This window comes from Prinia subflava, chromosome 10 (assembly GCF_021018805.1).
Source record: "Prinia subflava isolate CZ2003 ecotype Zambia chromosome 10, Cam_Psub_1.2, whole genome shotgun sequence".
Classification (NCBI taxonomy): domain Eukaryota; kingdom Metazoa; phylum Chordata; class Aves; order Passeriformes; family Cisticolidae; genus Prinia; species Prinia subflava.
The window spans coordinates 18,854,207-18,873,599 of record NC_086256.1 but is presented as its reverse complement, the minus strand read 5'-3'; the positions used below and the strand labels follow the sequence as shown (position 1 = coordinate 18,873,599).

Genomic DNA, 19,393 nt, shown 5'->3' with positions numbered 1-19,393 from the left:
TGAGAACTTAACTGGTTGATGCTTGATCCACAAAAGGATTCAACACTGCTTATGAAATGTTTATGTCTTCTTTATCTGTTGGAATCTGTGGTTGCACAGAATTACTCCCTTTCTCATGAGGATGGCCCTGGCTGTAGGTGCGTGCTCACCTCACTTAGTCAACAGAGATTTCATTCAGGTGCAAGTGAACCATGTAGGTTTGCCTGGAGCTGAGCCCTTGAAAGAGAGCTACCAATATCTGTTCCTCATGCTGTGGAGCTAGCTATAGAAAGAAATTAAGTCAATGTTTATCCAACCAAGAGGGTCGTTAAACCATCTGTTGCTTATGATTTGATATTCACATACAATTCTTGGGAAATTTCAGGAGAGATCCTTGGCTGAGAAGTATTGGAATGTTGAAAGTCAGGTATTTCTCATACTAATTCAGCACAGACTTTTATCCTGCCTGAGAGCAATTTCAAACATGTGACACATTTCTCAAGTTGCCTCTCTTATCACTAGAGAGTAACATGGTCTGTGATAAAAGGTGACACAGCTATGAAAGTCATTCTTGCCCAGCTGTCTATATCAGACTACAAGGGCTGGGCTTTGATGCCTAGCCAAGTAATTGTCTGGGAAGGGGAAATAAATTCCAGTAATTCGCATCTTTCTTACCCTTGCCTGTTGAGAAGAATTCAGCTGGTTTTATCACTTAGCCGCTCCTGCTTTGGCATATTCCATTGGAAGTGTTAACAAACAAAACAGTTAAGATGATACCTAGCTGTCTGGAGGAAAAAAGGAAAGAGAGAAATAGTCCAAGTAACAAAAAAACATCGTTTTTATTTAGGGTAGAGCACATTCAAGAGAAAAAAGCAAGGTGGCAGATCCTTAACGGAGTTGCAGCTGGTTTCAAGCGTCAGTTGATTTATCAGTACGTGTACAGACACACAAGCATACATATTTTACTACTGCAAAATGCTTCCTCTTGGATACTTGTCATTTTGGCTTGATGGAAGTAAAAATTGGTTCATGCCTGATTGTTTCTATTTGGAAGGTCAGTTTCTTCAGGACTTCCAGTCCATTTCCAGAGAGGGAAAATCTAGGTAAAAGAAAGATTTCCTTCATATGTATCTTTAAAAAAATAAATAAAATTAACTGAGCAATCCCTGTAATTTTTACCTATATGGAAGATTTAAAAATTAGGAATCTTGAATCCTGCAAAGTTAAGCCATTTAATTTCTTTCTGACATCTGTGTAATATTTCTACCTGTTAATGAGCCAGTCTGCTGTGGGACAACAAAGGTAACTTTTCTATAACACAAGGCAGCAAAAATACACAGCCAAGAGCAGTATTTCAGAATATGAACCATTGTAAGAGAATAAAAAAGAATATATTCTGGAAGATAAGTTGAAGGATAATCAATTAGTAGCAGTGAAGTTTTCAGTAGCCTGTCTAGGAGAATCCAAGTCCTGTATTTCTTGCAGGTGGAATGGTCTGTTATAGATCTTGCTCTCACAGTTCCCCTTTTTCTTTCTTGGGCCATGGGAACATCCATGTACCTCATGACTGAAGAGCAGGAAGGACATGGGAAAGAGGGAAGAGACTGATCTACAGGTGTATTGGAGAACTGCTGCTGGTGAGTAATAAAAAAGCTCGGTCAAGTTCTCCACCACTGTCTTGATAAACTTCTTCTGACCAGGTGAAATACTAGCCTTGACAACATACACGACAAGATTTAATAATATTGGAATTTCCTGTGGAATGTTGGGGTAATTAAGTAACTTGCTCATATTCCTTCTTAAATGTTTTATTTGACTTTACCTCGCCATATCTTAAGTTCTAGCTATCATCTGCATGTCGACCCAAACTCCACTCTATTTTTTGACTCTGTCCATTTTGAATGAGTTTTGTCTGGACATTTTGGTTGTTTTCTCCAGTGAGAACAAATTATTTTGATATGCCTTGGTATATTCAGATCAAAAGAAAATAGATCTGAAGTCTTACTTCAGAATTCTCAAAGAGATTTTCAATAGTCCAAGGTTCATATTTGAATTTGACTCTTGTTATACATTAGATAATATTTCAAGAGGGAAACTTTTTTTTACCTATGTCACTATAAAGATAACAGGAGCTCAGCTATCCAAGCTAATAAAGTTTGGCTTGGAATACAGCACTTGGCCCTTTAAGTATGTGGATTTTAAGGCTATCCAACAGTTTCATTTTTAGATCAAACACCACTAAAATCATACTTTTGGTTTTTTTAGAAATAATGTTTGGAATTTCCACAGCACGTTTTTTGCCAGTAACAAAAGACTAAGATAAATGTAGGGACTTTTTTCCCTAGTGGCTCTTATTTATTATTAGATGAAGTTTTTGTTCTTTCTGTGAAATGAACAATGTCTCTGAATAGAAGAAAATAAGAAATTAGGTGTTCTGTAGTCTTCGCAAGTTATCACATTTCTGAATTGTTTTATCTGGCAACTTTGTGCATTCTGGTTGCCTTCAGGCTAACCAGACAGGAAGTGTCCTAACTGAGAAGCTGGTGCCTGAGAATGATAATGCAGGAAGTAGACACATTTATTTTTACATACAGTATTTAAGAAATTCCAGAAAAGGAAAAGAAGCAGATGATAAAACTTTCTGAAGATGTTTCTTTTTCTTTTCCATCTTGCAGTAGATGACAAGTTAGATGTGGAGTACAATTGTGAGGTGTGATGTGGGTTACAGGGCGATGCGTTGGTGTTCTTTTTGTAGTTAGGTACAAAGTTACAATTCCTGAAACAGACACAACCCTTTAAATAGATCTGCCTGTAGATCTCATTCTTCCCATCCGGAGATGAAAATTATAGGGAGTCAGTGATGCTCTCCTCCCCCTCTTGCGGCTATACAGAGGTTGTATTATTGTCAGATGGTGAGAAAGCAGGTGGAGGGAGTCAGGAGAAGCAAGGTGTTGGGGAAGCTTTGGGAACCAAAAATCCAAGTGCTCTGTGGAAGGACAGTGTATAACCCATAGAGCAGGCTATTGAGGTTGCTGAGAACTGAAAATGTTGAGGCTGGCAGATGATTTCCTGATTTATTAGCCATGTAATTAGCAGTCTTCATACATGTCCTCCAGCTTCTAGATTTTTCAGTTACCTTATCACGATATGACCATATTAAAGGTACTGCCTTGCATGTGGTGCCTGAAGGGCATTCCTTCTTTGCTGATGCACGTGAGTTTTCCCTCCAAGATTAGTTCTCATTTGAGTTACAGCACAGTCCTCTGGCTCTTTTTCTTTAGTCACCATCATCCTGCAGAGGTATCAGACACTCTTTGGGGTTCAAGCTCTGCAACCCAACTGCTTCTGTAAAGCATCCAAAACTCTGCCAAAGGCTTTCTTTACCCAGACCCTCAGTGCACATCCCAGGAATATCTTTCCTGAGATGTGTGAGGGCTGCAGTTTGAATGGGGGCCCTAAGTATGGACTTGCTGTAGCACCTCTTTGATATGAGGCTAAAGAACTGTTGAGTCAGATTTTGCTGCATCCTCTCACCAGAATGTGAAGCCTTCCACAGAAGGATTCTGACCTCTCAAGTTGACAGGACACAGAGATCTTTAGGGATATGATTCTGTGTTGGGGTCCTCTACCGAAGTTAGAGTCCAGCACAGAGTATTTTTGGCAGAAGTCCCAAATCATGCCTGTAGATGCAAATACAGGAATGAAGTGCCATGAAGAATTTTATTGCTGACACAGGAAACAGAATATCAGATTAGATGAGTTTCCTTCTACCTTCTTTTTTCTTAAATTTCCTCTGTTAAAAGGATAATCTCTCTTCCCCATAGATCCTTGGCCATAAATCACAAAACCAGCAGTGAAGGTTTCAAGAGTCCAAATTCTGCAAAAGGTTAGCCTTTCAGCTTTCCCCAATAGCCTCTACGACACAGTGCAGTACTAAAAATGCAAGGAGAGGTGTATAAATGTTGGATAACTAACATGTTGGATAACGTGCATTTTGTTCAAATAATTCATTAAGATTTCAAGAACTTGTTCTCTCTTTTGCTTAGGCGAAACTAATAAATGCGTCATGTAAGTATTTAACAGGATTGTAGAAGTATGAGTTAAAGCAAATGCTTAGCACAGTTGTGAAATTGTTTATTTTCCTTAAATTCCAGACAAGTCAGATGTAAATTTTAATTTCCTGAAGGACACTTGTGTTTTCTTATGCCAGGCCAAAAATTGTGCTCGGTATTTCCAAACTCCCTTTTGCAACACATAATTGTTTTATCTTTGTTTGTCCATCAAAGCCTTAGAAGTCTCTTTTGATTACTACATGTATTGAAAAACATGAAGTTACATCCCAGTGCTTAATTCTTTCAATCTTTTTTGCCTTTAGGAATACTCTTGTAATAGTTGTTTCATCCCAGTCCTCATTAAACTCTGCATGTGTCAAATTTCTTCAAGTGGGTCCTATAATACTTATCTCTCTGTGGATGTAGATGCATCCTCCATTTTTACCCCCAGCATCCTCCTCTGTGCTGTTTGAATAAAAAGCTAGATTATCTGAACTCTCAAGGTCAAGTGCTAAAACTTGTCAACTGGTCTCTGTTTATTTACAGACAGAACAGACAGTTCTGAAATTAACTTGGTGCCTATTTTCCTGTTTAGAGGTTGATGCTGAGGGTAGTAGGAGCACCAGTAATGTACATATTCTTTTTAAAATACATAGAAGGCTCACATGTGAAGTTGTGTAAAGAGAACGTTTTAGAAAACATTTAAAATTTTTGTCAGATTTGTACTTCCTTTAGTAATACTTGTTGGCTAACTCTCTCTTACCTAAACGGAGTTGAATTTGTCCAATCACTCAGTATGGTCGTCCCTCTGGTACGGATCCAGCTCCAGTAAAGTTAATGGCAGCTGTCCAGTTTAATTAACTGAGAGCTGGATCAAAGTTATTTCCTATTTCATCTTATCTGATAAAAGACTTGATTAAAACTTTTCCAGTATGCAGATATGGTCTCCTGTGTTTAGGGTTTTTTTCTGTCTAGAGACTGATTTCCCAGAAACAAGGAAATATTGCCCTTTCTCTTTTAGCTTGGCTTCTGATGATTATTTAAGCAGTCCAAGCTGAAGAGTTTCATTTCTTGCTTATCTCTGACTATGGTTTCAAAGAAATGATTTGCAAATTAAGCGGGAGAGTACACTTTTCTTCAACAAAACCATTTTCTCTGCAGTAAAATCACATTGTGTAGATGTGTTGTTTCCTATCCTGGATAGCTTTTAGATTTTTGGATTTGATAGGAGTACTTCCGGAACAGTACTCTGCTTGCATTATGTGACACTTAGGAGTGTTTTATTCTTTCTCCTCCTCTTCCTCTTTCTCCACTTCCTTCTCCACCTCCTCCTCCTTTGCCTTCTTCTCTAACAAAAAAAAAAAAAAAAAAAAAAAAACAAAAACAAAAACAAACAAACAAAAAAACCACCAAAACAAAACAAAAAAAACCAAAAAAAACACCAAACAAACAAAAAAAACCACAAAAAAAAAAAAAAAAAAAAAAACACCAAAAAAACCCCAAAAAAACCTCCAAAAAAATTAGGATGGTGATAATAAAGTATTATTGTAGAATCCACTATAGCAATTTCATTGGATTTTAGTTCTAGTGACTTTTGGTTAGGAATTTCTAGGTGCTTCGGATTTCCCTGGTTTTTTTGTTTATTATTGTTGTTGTTATTACTATTATTATTATTACATACTTTCTACCTGAGATCACAGATTTATCTTTTCATTGTCTTTCATCCCATTTATATTTATGAGTTTATAATAAGTGCATTAAAAAAGTCCTTGATGCTTCTTATTTTACCCTGTGTGTTTCTGTGGCAGCTTGTACTGCCCAGCTAACCTTTGGTGAGGATGCAAAGATACGGCAGCAGCTGCAGTCAGGTAAAAAGCAATAAAAATAGTTCCTGAGGAAGACACACTGCCTGTAGGACAGCAGGACCCCTATGTCTGCTGATACAGCTCTCACCTGAGCATGGTATTTTGGAGCTAGCGTGATACTCTCCGCATTTCAGTGCCTACCTGAGGTGATGGCCCACAGCTGGACACAGCACTCAAGGCGTGGCCTCACCAGTGCTGAGCATAAGGGGACAATCCCTGCCCTGGTCCTGCTGGCCACACCATTCCTGACCCGGGCCAGGATGGCCTTCCTGGCCCCTGGGCACAGCTGGCTCATGGTCAGCTGCTGTCAACCAACACCCCAGGTCCTTTTCCACTGTGCAGCTTTCCAGACACTCTTCCCCCAGTCTGTAGTGCTGTAAGGGGTTGTTGTGAGCCAAGAGCAGGACCTGGCACTTCACCAGGATTGAATCTCATCCAGTTTGCCTCAGCAAATTGATCCAGTCTGTCCAGATCCCTTTGTAGTACCGAAATTACTTAAGTAGTTAAATAAATAAACAACTGAGATTTAGAAACCTTTATCCATTCTTTGCATTCACAGCATTTTCCAACTGAAAATTAAACATTGAAAATGTTATTTTACTTTTTTTCCTAGCATTACTGTCATATTAGCCAGTAAGAGTTGTCCTCAGAAATATTCCAAACTGGATTTGTATGTCCACTACAAAGTGGCATTGGGAATATTAGGTCATTCAGTTAATTTGAACAGTATGAGCCTGATTCAAGGTGGTGAAGTCAGATCTCTAGACTTCTGTTATCTGATGTATTTCTTCAGTTTTGGAGATCAAAAATACTTAGGAATATGAGTAACAAGACCTCTTGAGCCAGTAGCACAGTTTTCAAAGGAAATACTGAGTCATGTAATGTTATTTACAGAGCCAAGCATTGTTAAAAGTGTTTTGAAGACTCAGTCCCACAAAAATATTTTCCTTAAAAGCAAATTTGAATAACTTTTTCATCTGAGATATAGTTGCATTCAATTACTTGGACTTATGCACATTCTTTCATTTTATCAGTTGTTTGCAGGATCAGATCTGAAGCAGGTTTTTTCAAATGTAGGCACTGTATTTACCAGTGTTCCTCTTTCTTTTCCTGGGTTTTCACAAAAGCAGCAGAGGGCGCTGAGCCAGCGGACACCGCCCGGTGTGGGTCTCTTCCTCCCTGCTCTGGATTTCCCCGTCCAGGGATTTCCCACTCTGCCTCGAGGAGAGCCTTTATAAAGAGCACGCTGAGCTCTTGTAATAAACTCTTGCAGAGCAGAAAGTTCTCACAGTGCTTCTTCACAGAAAATAGAAAGTAAACTTTTGGATTTACCTTCTTTGCCCAGTAGGAGCGATTACAAATGTTTAAAGAGATGGGAAGAACAAGCCAGGCTGTGCTAGTAATTTTTTGTGTGTTAAGGACTGGTAAGTTGGAGGAGATGGGGGTTGGTGGTGCTTGTTTGATTTGTTTTAACTTTGTGAAGTGTGAAATGACCTAAAATTTACTGTTTGATCTTTATTTCTCTTTTCTCCAGTTACCTTTTCTTTCAGTGAATACAACTGTCAATTAAGTAGCTCTGTCAAAATGTCAGGAAGCTTTTTTGACATTTACTTTGAGCTTTTCTGTGCTCTGCAATGACTCAGTCGTTTTCCTTTTGAGTTTGCTAAAAGACAGTCTAGGAGACAACTGCAGCTTATCACTGCATGCTTGATTTCTTATTGTCATTCCTGACAGTATTAGGCAAGTTTGGTACTAAATGTCCTGTTGAAAGTGTTTCTGCTGTTGTCTTTGCTATATCTACCTGCTACCTCTCCCCTCAAATGTTACAAAGTTTTGAAACCAAATCCACCTGACAAAAAAGTTACCAAAAAAGTTGTGCCAATGCCTTTATTTAGATTTGGTTTATGCCATTTTATACATGAAAATTGTCTGTTAGTCATCTGAGTCTGTATTGACAAAAATACCAATGTTTATGGGGTGTTTTGAATATGTAAACCACCGCATGAGCTTTATTAGTTTAACTTCCACACAACCATAAAGAACTGAAGCATAAAGACCTCATATGAGAGGTAGAACATGAGAAGAAATAGGAAGATAAAAGTCGAGAAAGCTGCTGAATTGATTTGTGTTTTCCCTTTTGTAGTTAAAGCTTTTGAAATGGAAATTACACCTGCTGAGAGAATTGTGGCACAGATTGGAGGCACACTCGTACTCACATGCAATACTACTGGCTGTGCATCACCAAGTTTTTCCTGGAGAACACAGATGGACAGCCCCCTTGGAGGAAAAGTCAGCAACCACAGGACACATTCTACATTGACTATGAATCCAGTTAGCATCGTGAATTCTCATTCTTATCTTTGTACTGTCGTATGTGATGAGGGAGAGAAAAAGGAGAAGAGTGTCCAAGTTGAACTTTACTGTAAGTAAAATAGTAAAATTCTCCTTAAATAGTACATGTTGATAGAAAACTCAATAATTGTTTTAGATCTTGTGGTTACCAGTTAACTTTTAATTCTAAGATAATGAGTCTGTTATAGTTCAACATATACTTCCTTCTAAAATTCTTTTGTATGGCTGTTCAGGACACTTTCTTATCCCCTGTCTGCTTAGCTTTCTGCATTGAAGATTGTATGTACTAGTATTATTTATTCTTATTTTTGATAATTCTTGAAAGCCAAAAAATACACAGCCGGTATGCATTCCCAGAGCTGGGGGAGAAAAAAATCCAAGCCTTTGTAATTTGCAGGAGAGTAATTCAGATGTCTAAGCTTACCAGCACAGAAAACAGGATAACACTAGTGTATGGATTGCTCTGACTGCCTACAGTTAGGCATCTATAACACTGCCTAGATGTCATGCTGAATCTTACTAGATCTTATGTGATCATGTTTCAGCAATAGCACAAATAAAATTCCTGTTAGTATATTAACTGCTTATAAAGGACCTGTAGGTCTTCAGATCAAGATATGTCTTGTAATGATGTTGCTAGAATGTCATCTAAACTCAAGATATTTGGTGTCTGGATCTTGCTCTTATGTTGACCCTACTATTCATCTCTGCGAGTCTAAAGAAATTGATTTTATTCTTCTAGCTTTCCCAAGTGATCCTATTATTGAGATCAGCCCATCCTTGGTTGCTGGAGAACCAGCCACTGTCATCTGTAAAATCCCTGATGTGTATCCTTCTGATCACCTGGAAGTTCTCCTAAAGAAAGATGAACATGTCCTTCATGAGAAAGATTTTTTTGAAGATGACAGCACAAATACAGAGACCAAAATTGTGACATATACATTTTATCCCACGGCTGAAGATATTGGCAAAGAGATTACCTGTCTGGCTAGGTTAGCAGTTGCTGAAATGGACTTTGAACCCAAAGAAAGAACATCTTCTCAGAAACTTAATGCAAATTGTAAGTATTTTTGTACAAGGGCTTTGGCTAGTTAGCTTTCAAAACTGTAAGCAAAGCATCTTACTAAGTCTGGAAAAATTGTTCCATTGTGCTACTGGGATACTCATAATTAATTTTTTTCTTGGTATTCTGTGACCCATACCTGTAGAAAAGCTAGTGTTAGAGATGTGCATGTCATTCTCTATTTACATACTGACCTTGTCTTCCTTTTGTTCTCTTACAGTTGGTCCACAAAATACTGTCATTACTGCCTCTCCAGGCAACTCGCCAATGGAAGGAGACTCTCTGACCCTCACTTGTGTGACTCAGAGTAACCCGCCAGCACAAACAGTTTGGAGGAAAGATTTGGCTGAAGAAAGCATTCAGCATCTGATAAAAAACAATGTTCTTTCTATTCCCCACGTCCATTTCAATGATTCAGGACTGTACATCTGTGAAGTAATTAATCTGGTAACTAATAAAACAGAGAAAGCAACTGTGAACATTACTATACAAGGTACCACTCTGCTTGAGTTTCACTTGTATTATCCAGTACCTGACTGGCTGATCTCTGTAATGTTAGAGGATGCTGAAACTCTGAAAATTCGGAAAATATGGAGCCTTCCTTGTAACCTATCCAGGATTCAGCTTCAATTTAAGGCTGCTCCTCATGGGCTGTACTTTTTATTTCTATATTAATTTTTAGCTAGTTCTCTCTGTTCTGCTGTTGTACGTGCACACTTCTATACATTTCCTGCAATGTAGCACTAAAAGTCATAAAAGAATCTGAGAAGGTGGTGGGGGGACACACACTGTTATTTCCTTTGAAATATAATGTGTGTACCAGTTTCACAGGGACATCACAGTCTCCTTCTTTGAACTAGTAGTTTTAGTCATTAGTAATAAAATTAATAGATGTTTAATGGTAAAACTGTTTTGGACATAATATTATTGTTGTTATAATATTTTATGATTGATTGATTACTACTATTTTGACAGAGCCCTAAGTCTTAGATTTAGATTATGAGTCTGGGATCAAAACCAAAATAAACAGATCCTTGAGCAAGAAATTCCTGCTTTCTTAAAACCCTCTGGCTTTAGTACCTTTGCATTATTCTAACAGCTTTTTCTTTTGTTGTGCAGGTGCTCCAGTCATTACAGAATTCTCCATTGAACCTTCTACAACAGTTCAAGAAGGAGAAAATGTTTCCATACAATGTTCTGCTGAAAGTAACCCTCCTCCCAAGATTACTTTAAGGAGAAAATCTGACAATGCAAACATGGAGCCTTACAGTGCCAGGAGTATTCTTCTTCCATCTGTGATGTTTCAAAGTGGAGGAGACTATGAATGTGTAGCAGAAAATAAGTTTGGTAACAGTAAAAGGGAAATCACACTTAATGTGAAATGTAAGTATGTGTAAAGTTTTCCCAGTCATTTAAAAATAATTAGTTAGTTCTTCAGTGATAAATATAATCATCAAATTAAACAAAACCCTGTGAAGAATAAAATTCATCACAGTCCTCTGCTTTTCCCTAAGAAAGGAGCAGTGTTGATGAAGAAAACAAAGTCATGAAATCTTTAATGTGAGGGCAGTCTTTAGTGCAGATCTGAATGAGTGAGAAACTGATCTACATGTTTAGAAGTATTTGGTTAGAATGTTTAGGCTACAGAGGGTTTTTATGGAAACTCTGATATCCTGTGCTTTGCTTTTGTTTTGAGAGTGAAAAAGAAATCAGCTTTGGGGGTGTGACAATCTAGTATCCAATAGGACACATTGGATCCATCTGTTAAAAATCTAGTGATGATTAACTATAGGACTCTTCCTTTCAGATGGACCAAAGAATACAATGATCACTGTTATCCCTACTGCTACTCTTAAAGAAGGAGAAACTGTGACAATGAAATGCACTAGCTCTGGTAATCCAGCTCCTGTGATCTCCTGGAAGAAGAAGAACGCCTCTGGGGAGTCTGAGAAAATTTCTAAAAATGCGACTTTAACCATACAGAACTTGAAAAGTCAAGATCTGGGGCTTTATGAATGTGAAGCTTATAACCAATTTGGCAAGGAAGAAAAAGCTGTGAAATTATATATTCAAGGTTTGTAGAACAAGACAGAAAACAAGTTTTTTGGTCTATGTATTTTAGGTCCAGATCTTCTTTGTAAAGAATGAGGTAATGATTGGCTCATGTGGCTTTGATGTCAATGGAGTTAAAAGGTGGCCCTAAAGTCACTAAGTGATTTAGGAAGTTTTAAGCAATGAAGCATGAAGTCTGCCCTAGATAGCTTATGAAAAGTTAAGTCAGCTGGGCTTCCATCACTCCTTCCAACTGACAAGTGTATGCATGAGGTAAAGAAAAGTGCCTGGAAGGAAATATCCTTCCAAGCAGGCCTCAGTGGAATCTGCATAGGGAAGATTCAAGGAGAAATACATGCTGAAGCTGCTCTGTGGCAGCACTGTGTTACAGCTCCTTGCTTCTTCCCTAAGCTACAGCTCTGTTTCCTGCTCTTACAAGCTGCATTTAAGCTACAAGAAATGCTGATTCCTCATCTTAGATGGAATGCTAGCAAAGTTTCATTTTCAATAGCAGTCAGACTTCTCTGCTTTAGCTCTGCTGCTTCTGCCTATTGCATAGCAACAGTGTCTTGCGAAGGGATCACTTCTGCCACCAATTCAGCTCTTCCCTGTACTTTACTATTTTTATAGCTGCTCCAAGAAATACACTTTTGATTTCCCCTTCAAGCAAAGCGAAACAAGGACAAAGTGTTACCATTCCTCACGTATCTGCAGATGTTACATCTCTTAGGAGTACTCTGTAGAAGAAAGTTGGTGATGGGTTCACAAGCCTTGAAACAGTAGATAGCAAATATAGCACAGACAGGGCTCAGCTAAGGGCTGCAGGAAAATACACATGCATACCTTTAATGAACTGGGGAGCAGTGTCAGCACATAGTAGCTATGTCAAAGGTTAGTAAATATAAATGCTGTGTAGAGTTCATATTAGAATTTGTTTTATACAGAACGACATCATCAGTTTCATTAAGAATGAATTGTCTTTAACAAAACTGACATGAGTTGCACAGGTTCTTGTCATAAGTGATAGGGTCTTAATGCTAATGAAAACTTCTGTCCAAAATAGCAGAAGCATAAAATAATTGCTGCTTCAAAATTTTTTGTATTTCCACTTCATCTTTTCAAAACAGGATATAAAATTGTGGAACCTTCTGAAAAAAAAATGCAGTTCTAGGGCTCCTTCCTTTGCCTTTTCTGTTTCTGTTTTGAAAGAGGACATCAGCCTCTAGGTTTGTTGGTCTGTGCCCTTTCATGAACTCAAACAAATAAAGAGTGAATTTGAAATAAGAAAATAAAAAGAGACTCCATATGACATAAAAGTTATGCAACATACTCTACTAATTGATAAAATGTTCTTTTTGTCAGCTGCTGTTGGCTTCAGTGGTGAAGGATAGCTGGTGACAGAGCAGTCTAAAGCTACATGCTCAACTACTACAGTGGGCCCATTAACTGGATTAGTGTTTTGCATGCAAAAGCTGCTGATGCCTCATGAGTTTTGCCTCTATTGTTGCTAAATCCTACCTTGCATTTCTTTTCAGTTCCTCTCCAAAATATTGCTGTTAGTATATACATCAGAAAATGTTAAAGAAATACAAAATATCACTTTTATATGTAGCACATACACCCTCAGAGATGGTCCTGAAAAAAGCCCATCAGGAGAAATTATTCTGCCATCAGTGAATGGAAACTTTATACTCTGCAGTGTCACCAAAACTTATACAAGCATATGTGTTCTTCATATTTTCAGTAAGGTTGGAACAACGTTACAGAGATTGAGAGAGCTGTTGTAGGTAGCTGGGTCTATTGGCTTAAACCTATTTTATTAGTACTTTTTAGTGAAATTTGTGTCAAGGTGAGCACAACTAGTTCATGGCTAATCCTTGCATGACAGTACTGTGGTTAACCTAAAAAGAACCCCTCACCCAAAATCAGACCGAACAACCTGGTCAGAATATGCTGGATTTTAACTCCTTTCAGTGTTGCTGTCATTGTCTCTCTTACCTGAGTTGGTGTGGTAGCTTTAAGGATAGGGCCACAAAAAGGTGATTCCCAGCTGTATTTCTGTCCACACGCATGGACAGTGAGACTAATCCAGACAAGTTTGTGTTTCACAAAAAGTCTGAATATTGAGCTTTTAAAACATGCTCTTTCCCTTGAATGATGAATTTCAGGAGGTTGAAATGTACCCAAATGTTTCCTGGGTATAATATGTGTTATTCCTCTTGTATTCTTTGTGAATTTCATGGTATTCTCCATTGTAGATTATATCAGGTTTGAACTTGCATAGCAAATTCAAGAAAAAGATAGGGGCTAGGATTAAAAGTATGTAATACGAAGTTACTAAAGAAAAAATGTAAGGAAAATACAAAAAGTATGCTTTGTGCAAGAAAACAGAAATATGTTCCAAATGAAGGTCATTAATAACACTGCTTTTACAGTGATGCACATATATCTGTTTCAAACAATATTTACACTCTGTTTTCTCCTTTTGTCTCCATTTGCAGCAGGATTGGCAGAACCAGATCAGATGATACCACTGGTTATTGCATTCTCATCTGTAGCAGCAGTGGCGGTACCTGCAGTTGCAATTTTGATCTACGTGTCAAGACAGGCAAAGATCAATGGATCCTACAGTCTTGTAAAAGCACTCAGGTTGAAAGTTTGATCATGTGAATATAAGTCTTTGGTTGATAATAAGCACATTTATTTATTGCTGTGACTGGTTCTACTCTTCTGTAACATATGGTAACAAACAAGTGACTTAAGAACAGCACCATGTGGTAGCAAATGGGCTTATTTTCATGTTTTGATAAGTGTCTTGGTATGTAAATTAAAGGAAGAGCTAGAATCCTGACCTAGAAATTGGTAAATCACTTCTGTGTTGAAGCATTCTGAACAAAGAGTTCTATGGAGAACTAGGTTTGTACATAGTGTATAATTTGTGTTATAAATATGTTCAACTAAATATCAGTTTGTAAAACTGAAGTCTTTTTGCAACTGTACAGAGAAATTTTGTTAATTCAAAGATATAAATCAATATTGCTTGAGCTGATCAGGTGATTTTTATTTTGTATTACTCCACAGCATGAATGTTTTTTATATCATTTGTCTGGTTGTGGTAATGTTTGGAAAATGTTCTCTTTTCACTGATGTTGCCATAAACTCTGTACCTTCAGTGAAGTTACGCAATCACTGGGCTATGCATTTCTAACAAATTTAAACTGATTTAAGCCTTTGAGGCTCATTTGTGAAACATTTTATTTTAAATATTATTTTAAAATGTTTGGGGTTATAATCTAGTAAATTCTAGGACTGCTAAGGTTTTCTTGCGGGCTTCAATCATTCTCAGATCAATATCAGAATTATGTTATTTTGTGATGAGCCAAATCAGACCCTTCTTGTAAAATATAAACGGATTGTAAATAATCTTTACAGATTTCCACTGCAAAATAAAACTACCAGTAGATTTCTTTGACTAAATCCCTCTAGTGATGCTTGTTTAAGATTATGCCAGAATACACATTACTGTGGAAGGAAATTGTCCTTGGGAGCAGCAGTAGTGGGTGTCTTGGAAAAGGCACAAGCAAGGCCAGCAGCAGCCTCAAGGCATAGGCAGGGGCAGAGGCAAAATCCGTGCACCTTGGCAATGGTGGGTGAACAATTGTTTCCTGAATTGTTTCCTGAAGAAATGCCCTTCCCAAGCTCCTCACTGTGGAAATCTAAGCCACTTGCTTGACAATTTTCCTTTTAACAGAGAACTGGTGTCTGCATGCTTCACTCTGGTTAGTGCCTCTTTCACCACACATTTTCCAGTGCTGGAAAAATGGCTGTGAAAATAGTGGATTTCCAGTGCAGAAGCAAAGATGGAGGGAAGGAGAGGTAGATATGATAGCATTCCTCCTTACCTCCTTCTCCTGACTAGCAGTGGTGCTTTGATTCATCTGGGTGCTGATGTTTGGCACTGAAGGCAAAGCTGTGGGAGGTGCAGGCTGTGTGGCTGAGATGGTGAAATGCATCCTGATGCACTGTGGCCTGATCCACTGTGCTAGGCACAGGAAGGTGGGCCTGGCCCCTCCAAACTTGTGTACAAGAAGCTCAAGCAGAGATATGTGAAAAGAATATGTCTTTACATTATACACTTGGTAAAAACTGCTGGCAACAGCAATGCAAATGTGGGTGCGAGCTCTGGGATGAGGCTAGCTCTGGGATGAGGCAGTGGTGCACATCTCCCATATTTTTTCATCGTGCGTTCAGCAGTGTTTTGTGCACAATAAGTCAGTTCATGCAGGATGTCTATCTAGATTGGAAAGGGAGGCTTGGAAAGTGGGGGTGTAGCAGAAAAATGGGAGAGCAGTGTGGACTTGGCTTGGAGGAATGTGAGCATGCAGTAGGAGGGTGAAGAAAAGATTGAAGACAGAGGAGGAGGAGAGCTTTGACAGGCCCATGACATAGATTTCTTGGAGGTGGTGCCAGGCATATTTATTCAGAATAATGTCAGGCCTGTCTCAGTGCTGTCTTGCAAATAAACCAGAAAGCATGATTTTTCCACTGTGCAAAACTTTGGTGCACACACACTTTGCCTAATCAATGAGGTTCTGGTGTCTGTATTGCAGGAAGGATAGCTAGGAAAGATACAGAGAAGGAGAACTGGAAAACAGGACAAATGAAAATGGCTGGGACTTTCCAGTTTCAAGAGAGAATGCTGAAGGAGGAGGGGTTCTGGCTGATGTTTTCCAGATTGTGAAGGCAGTTGATAGCAAACAACAGATGCAAAACTATTTGCTGAATTATGCAATTCCAGAACGACAGGATATGCAAACTAAGGAGAAAGTGGTTTAACAAAAAAATAGAACAGTACTTTTTTACGGCGTGAATGTTAGTCTACTGGGAGCTGCTGCAGAAGGGTTAGGGGGATAACAGTATCAATTGGTGCAAAAGCAGAATGGAAAAAATAATGGGCTAAAGGTCCATAAACAAAACCAAAAGGGAGTAGACAGAAATGTACTGTACAACATCCCTAATTCAATGGCCATTGATGCTGGGCAAGCCTCAGGATGTATACCTGAGAGAGAAAGTGGCCAGTGTATGATATCCTGAAATAGTGTCTTTCACTGCTGGAGACATCCTGGGGTTGGTGGGCTCCTGGTGAGACCCACCAACGTATGCCTTGCCTTCCTACTCCTCCTCTGAGCAGCCTTGGTTCAGACCTTGCAGAAGGGGCATAAAAGTTCCTCTGCTGTTTTTCCCTCTCCTGTGGACTGACAAGATGAAACATAAGTGGGAAAGAAATAGGAGCCTTCTTGCAACAGTGCTTTGGCACTTGAGTAATCTTTACTGGAAATTCCTCCACGAGTTCCCAGTATTCTTTCAGCTGTTGGTTTTGTCAGTATTTCTGATACAGGTACAGATGTTAATGTCCACGTGGCTTATCTGCCCTCTCAGGACCTCCATTAAGGTATTAAGTGACTTAAGTCAATAGGGTTTGGCCCTTGATTTCAACAGGGCCAGCTTTCCCCCAGAAACATTAAGTGAATAGATAGAACTACTGCCCATTTTAGGAGAGGTTGCTCTTGTGTGGGCAGTGAGTTTCCTAGCAGTGAAATCACTGAGAAAGGTCTTGCCAGGGGATTTCCTGCTCTGCTGTCTGATTCTCGGTATTTTCCAGGGAACTTAAGGATATCGGTACAAGCTTGTCCTATGGAGATTGAAAGTTCACAGTCAAATAACTTCTCTTTTTATTCAAAATTACAGAAGGAATATTACTTCTCCTTACAGTTTCTCATCAAGCAACTTGCTGAGCCTCTGCTCTGGCAAAAATCATGAACAGCAGCTCCAGCCCAGCAAGTGGTTTCAGAGCTGCCGGGAGGTCTAGGTAAGAATCCCTGCCACAGGGCCTGCCTTTATGATCAAGAAAGTGGTCTGTAAAGCAAACAGCTGGGACAGGTCCTCACAGGTTTTCTCTGTAAAGTCACTTCACAAGGTACAGATTTGCATTTTCCCCTGTCTGATCTGTGCTCAAGCATAGCTTTGTCTTTTTGTCTTCAGGAGTTTCGCCCAAAAATACCACAGGGCAATGTTCATATGAGTCTGGATTTTAACAGGTGATTGCAAAATCTCACTCCCTGAAGTCAGTTCAGGATGTATTCTTTCATGTAAAGCTCAAACAGGAAAAGATACATATTTTAAATGTCTCCAAGAATGCTTTCAAATAAATTTTTAGGTATATTGAAGGGGACAGTTAATGTATCCCATGAGAGAGATGCTGTTATCTGCTGGAGATAACACTGGTGGCCTTGTATTTGGAGGGGCAGGCTCCCCCTGTTTTCAGGACTGGCAGGGCCTGGTCAGGATATTTAAGGCCAAATGATGATCTGGTGTCTCTGAATGGGGTAGGCCATTCAGCTTCATGGACTTGCTGCTGTGCTGGACCACAGAACTTCTTTAAGCAGAGTGTGTTCCCCTGGAAGGGATCTGATCTGGAAATTCCTCACAAACAAGGAGTATGCAGTTGTCCTTGATTATTAGTGGTGGCCTTCCTCTCATATATACATGGCCCACCTCCTAATCCAATTTTTCTGTCCTTTTACACCATTCTCCCCAAATGATAATTGCATGCTGTAATCAAGTCATCTCTTATTTCTTTGATAAGCTGAAGATGTAGGGCTGTTGGAAGCCTACATTTATCAGGCCTTTTCTACAGCAGTAAATAATCCTTGTAGTTTCTTCTAAATCTCCTCCAGCACTACACATACCTGTTAACATGAGGCAAGAAAACTCTGTCAAACCAACCAGTCTGAATTTTATCTGGATCATTCAGCTTAGCAATCAAAACCAGACCTAGTTTTTGACACTATACTCAGTTTGAAGGCCACTTCACATTTAAGAAAGAAGTGAGAGAAGTGGTTATATTAGGGAAATTCCCTCTCTTGTTCCATTGTCTGTTGTGCAGCTCAACAGACTTTAAGCCTCATAATCTTTTGGGATCCACATGCTACATATCCTGCCACCAAATCAGTGCAAGTTATGTTACCAGAAATATGGAGATGCTTGTGAAAAGAGTGGTGTGCTTTGCTGTTAGTTCCCCAGCATCTTAGTAGTGTTTTGTTCCAAGCACCTGTGTACCTGCCAGGTACAAAAGCAGGGAATCTCCTGCCTGTCCCTCTGCCCTTCTCACATGAGGAGTCCTTCTGGTGAGCTGAAGTACATGGAATGTCAAATGTGCGGCTCTGAGATACAGGGCTGGGAAGTTCCGCTTGTTTACGAGGTCCTTGATTCCTCTCAGTGGTTTTGCTATGTTTAAGATTCATTTCAAATGAAACAAGAGAAGCACTTTTTTGACTGGTTGAAAATTTACCCTTTAAAGGCACCTTTTACTTTTTGCATTGTGAAGAAATTGGGACATTTAAATCGGAAGATTTATTTCTTCAAAAGTCAAATATATATTTAATAAATAGATGTGATAGGGGGGTTGTGACTTGGTGCTCATGTGACTTGAAGGAGGACAACAACTACTTTACTTCTTTTTAATTGCATAAGTAAACACTATATTCATATGTGTTAAAAGAGACAGGAGCATATGAGTAAAGTAAGATTATTTGACTTTAACCCTCTTTGCTGTGCATATTGCAGAAACGAAAATGTTCTGTCCTAATGCTGCTGGTTTTTTCTCTTAAATATTTTTCCTTTCCTTTTGAATAAGAGGCAGATATGGGACATCTGCTCTCAGCAGCTGAAAGAAATGGTGGCATACGATGTTCCAACACAGATGTCATGTCTTGAACACTCCCACGTATTTCCAACTGCTATATTTCATGTTGTTCTTTCATAGTTATTGGAGATTTCCAGTGATGGAGACTACCAGTTTTCACAGTGATGTAACTTTGAGACACTGCTACCAGTTGAGCCATAGAGTCTCTTTGCTAGTCAAACCTGGTAGATTAAACTTAAACTAGCTCTTTACATTCCCAGGCACGTGGTATACAGGGCAGGAAACAGCACTTGGCCCTTTGGCACCACTGCTAACATTGCAGCTG

The 19,393-nt window shown here is 39.0% G+C and overlaps 1 protein-coding gene across 3 annotated transcripts; it reads left to right on the top strand.

Moving 5' to 3' along the window:
* The first annotated feature begins 82 nt into the window (after positions 1-82).
* On the top strand, positions 83-14,840 carry VCAM1 (vascular cell adhesion molecule 1). Of its 3 annotated transcripts, none has more exons than XM_063407614.1 (7): positions 83-1,616; positions 8,040-8,318; positions 8,991-9,308; positions 9,532-9,804; positions 10,431-10,694; positions 11,119-11,385; positions 13,865-14,840. In XM_063407614.1, the coding sequence occupies exons 1-7, from the start codon at positions 1,565-1,567 to the stop codon at positions 14,023-14,025; spliced, it is 1,614 nt and encodes a 537-aa protein (XP_063263684.1). In that variant the 5' UTR covers positions 83-1,564; the 3' UTR covers positions 14,026-14,840. The 3 variants fall into 3 exon arrangements, with proteins under 3 accessions (XP_063263684.1, XP_063263683.1, XP_063263682.1); XM_063407613.1 differs by lacking the exon at positions 83-1,616 and adding an exon at positions 7,035-7,320 and having other exon boundaries at positions 13,868-14,840; XM_063407612.1 differs by lacking the exon at positions 83-1,616 and adding an exon at positions 7,045-7,320.
* Positions 14,841-19,393: the final 4,553 nt, after the last annotated feature.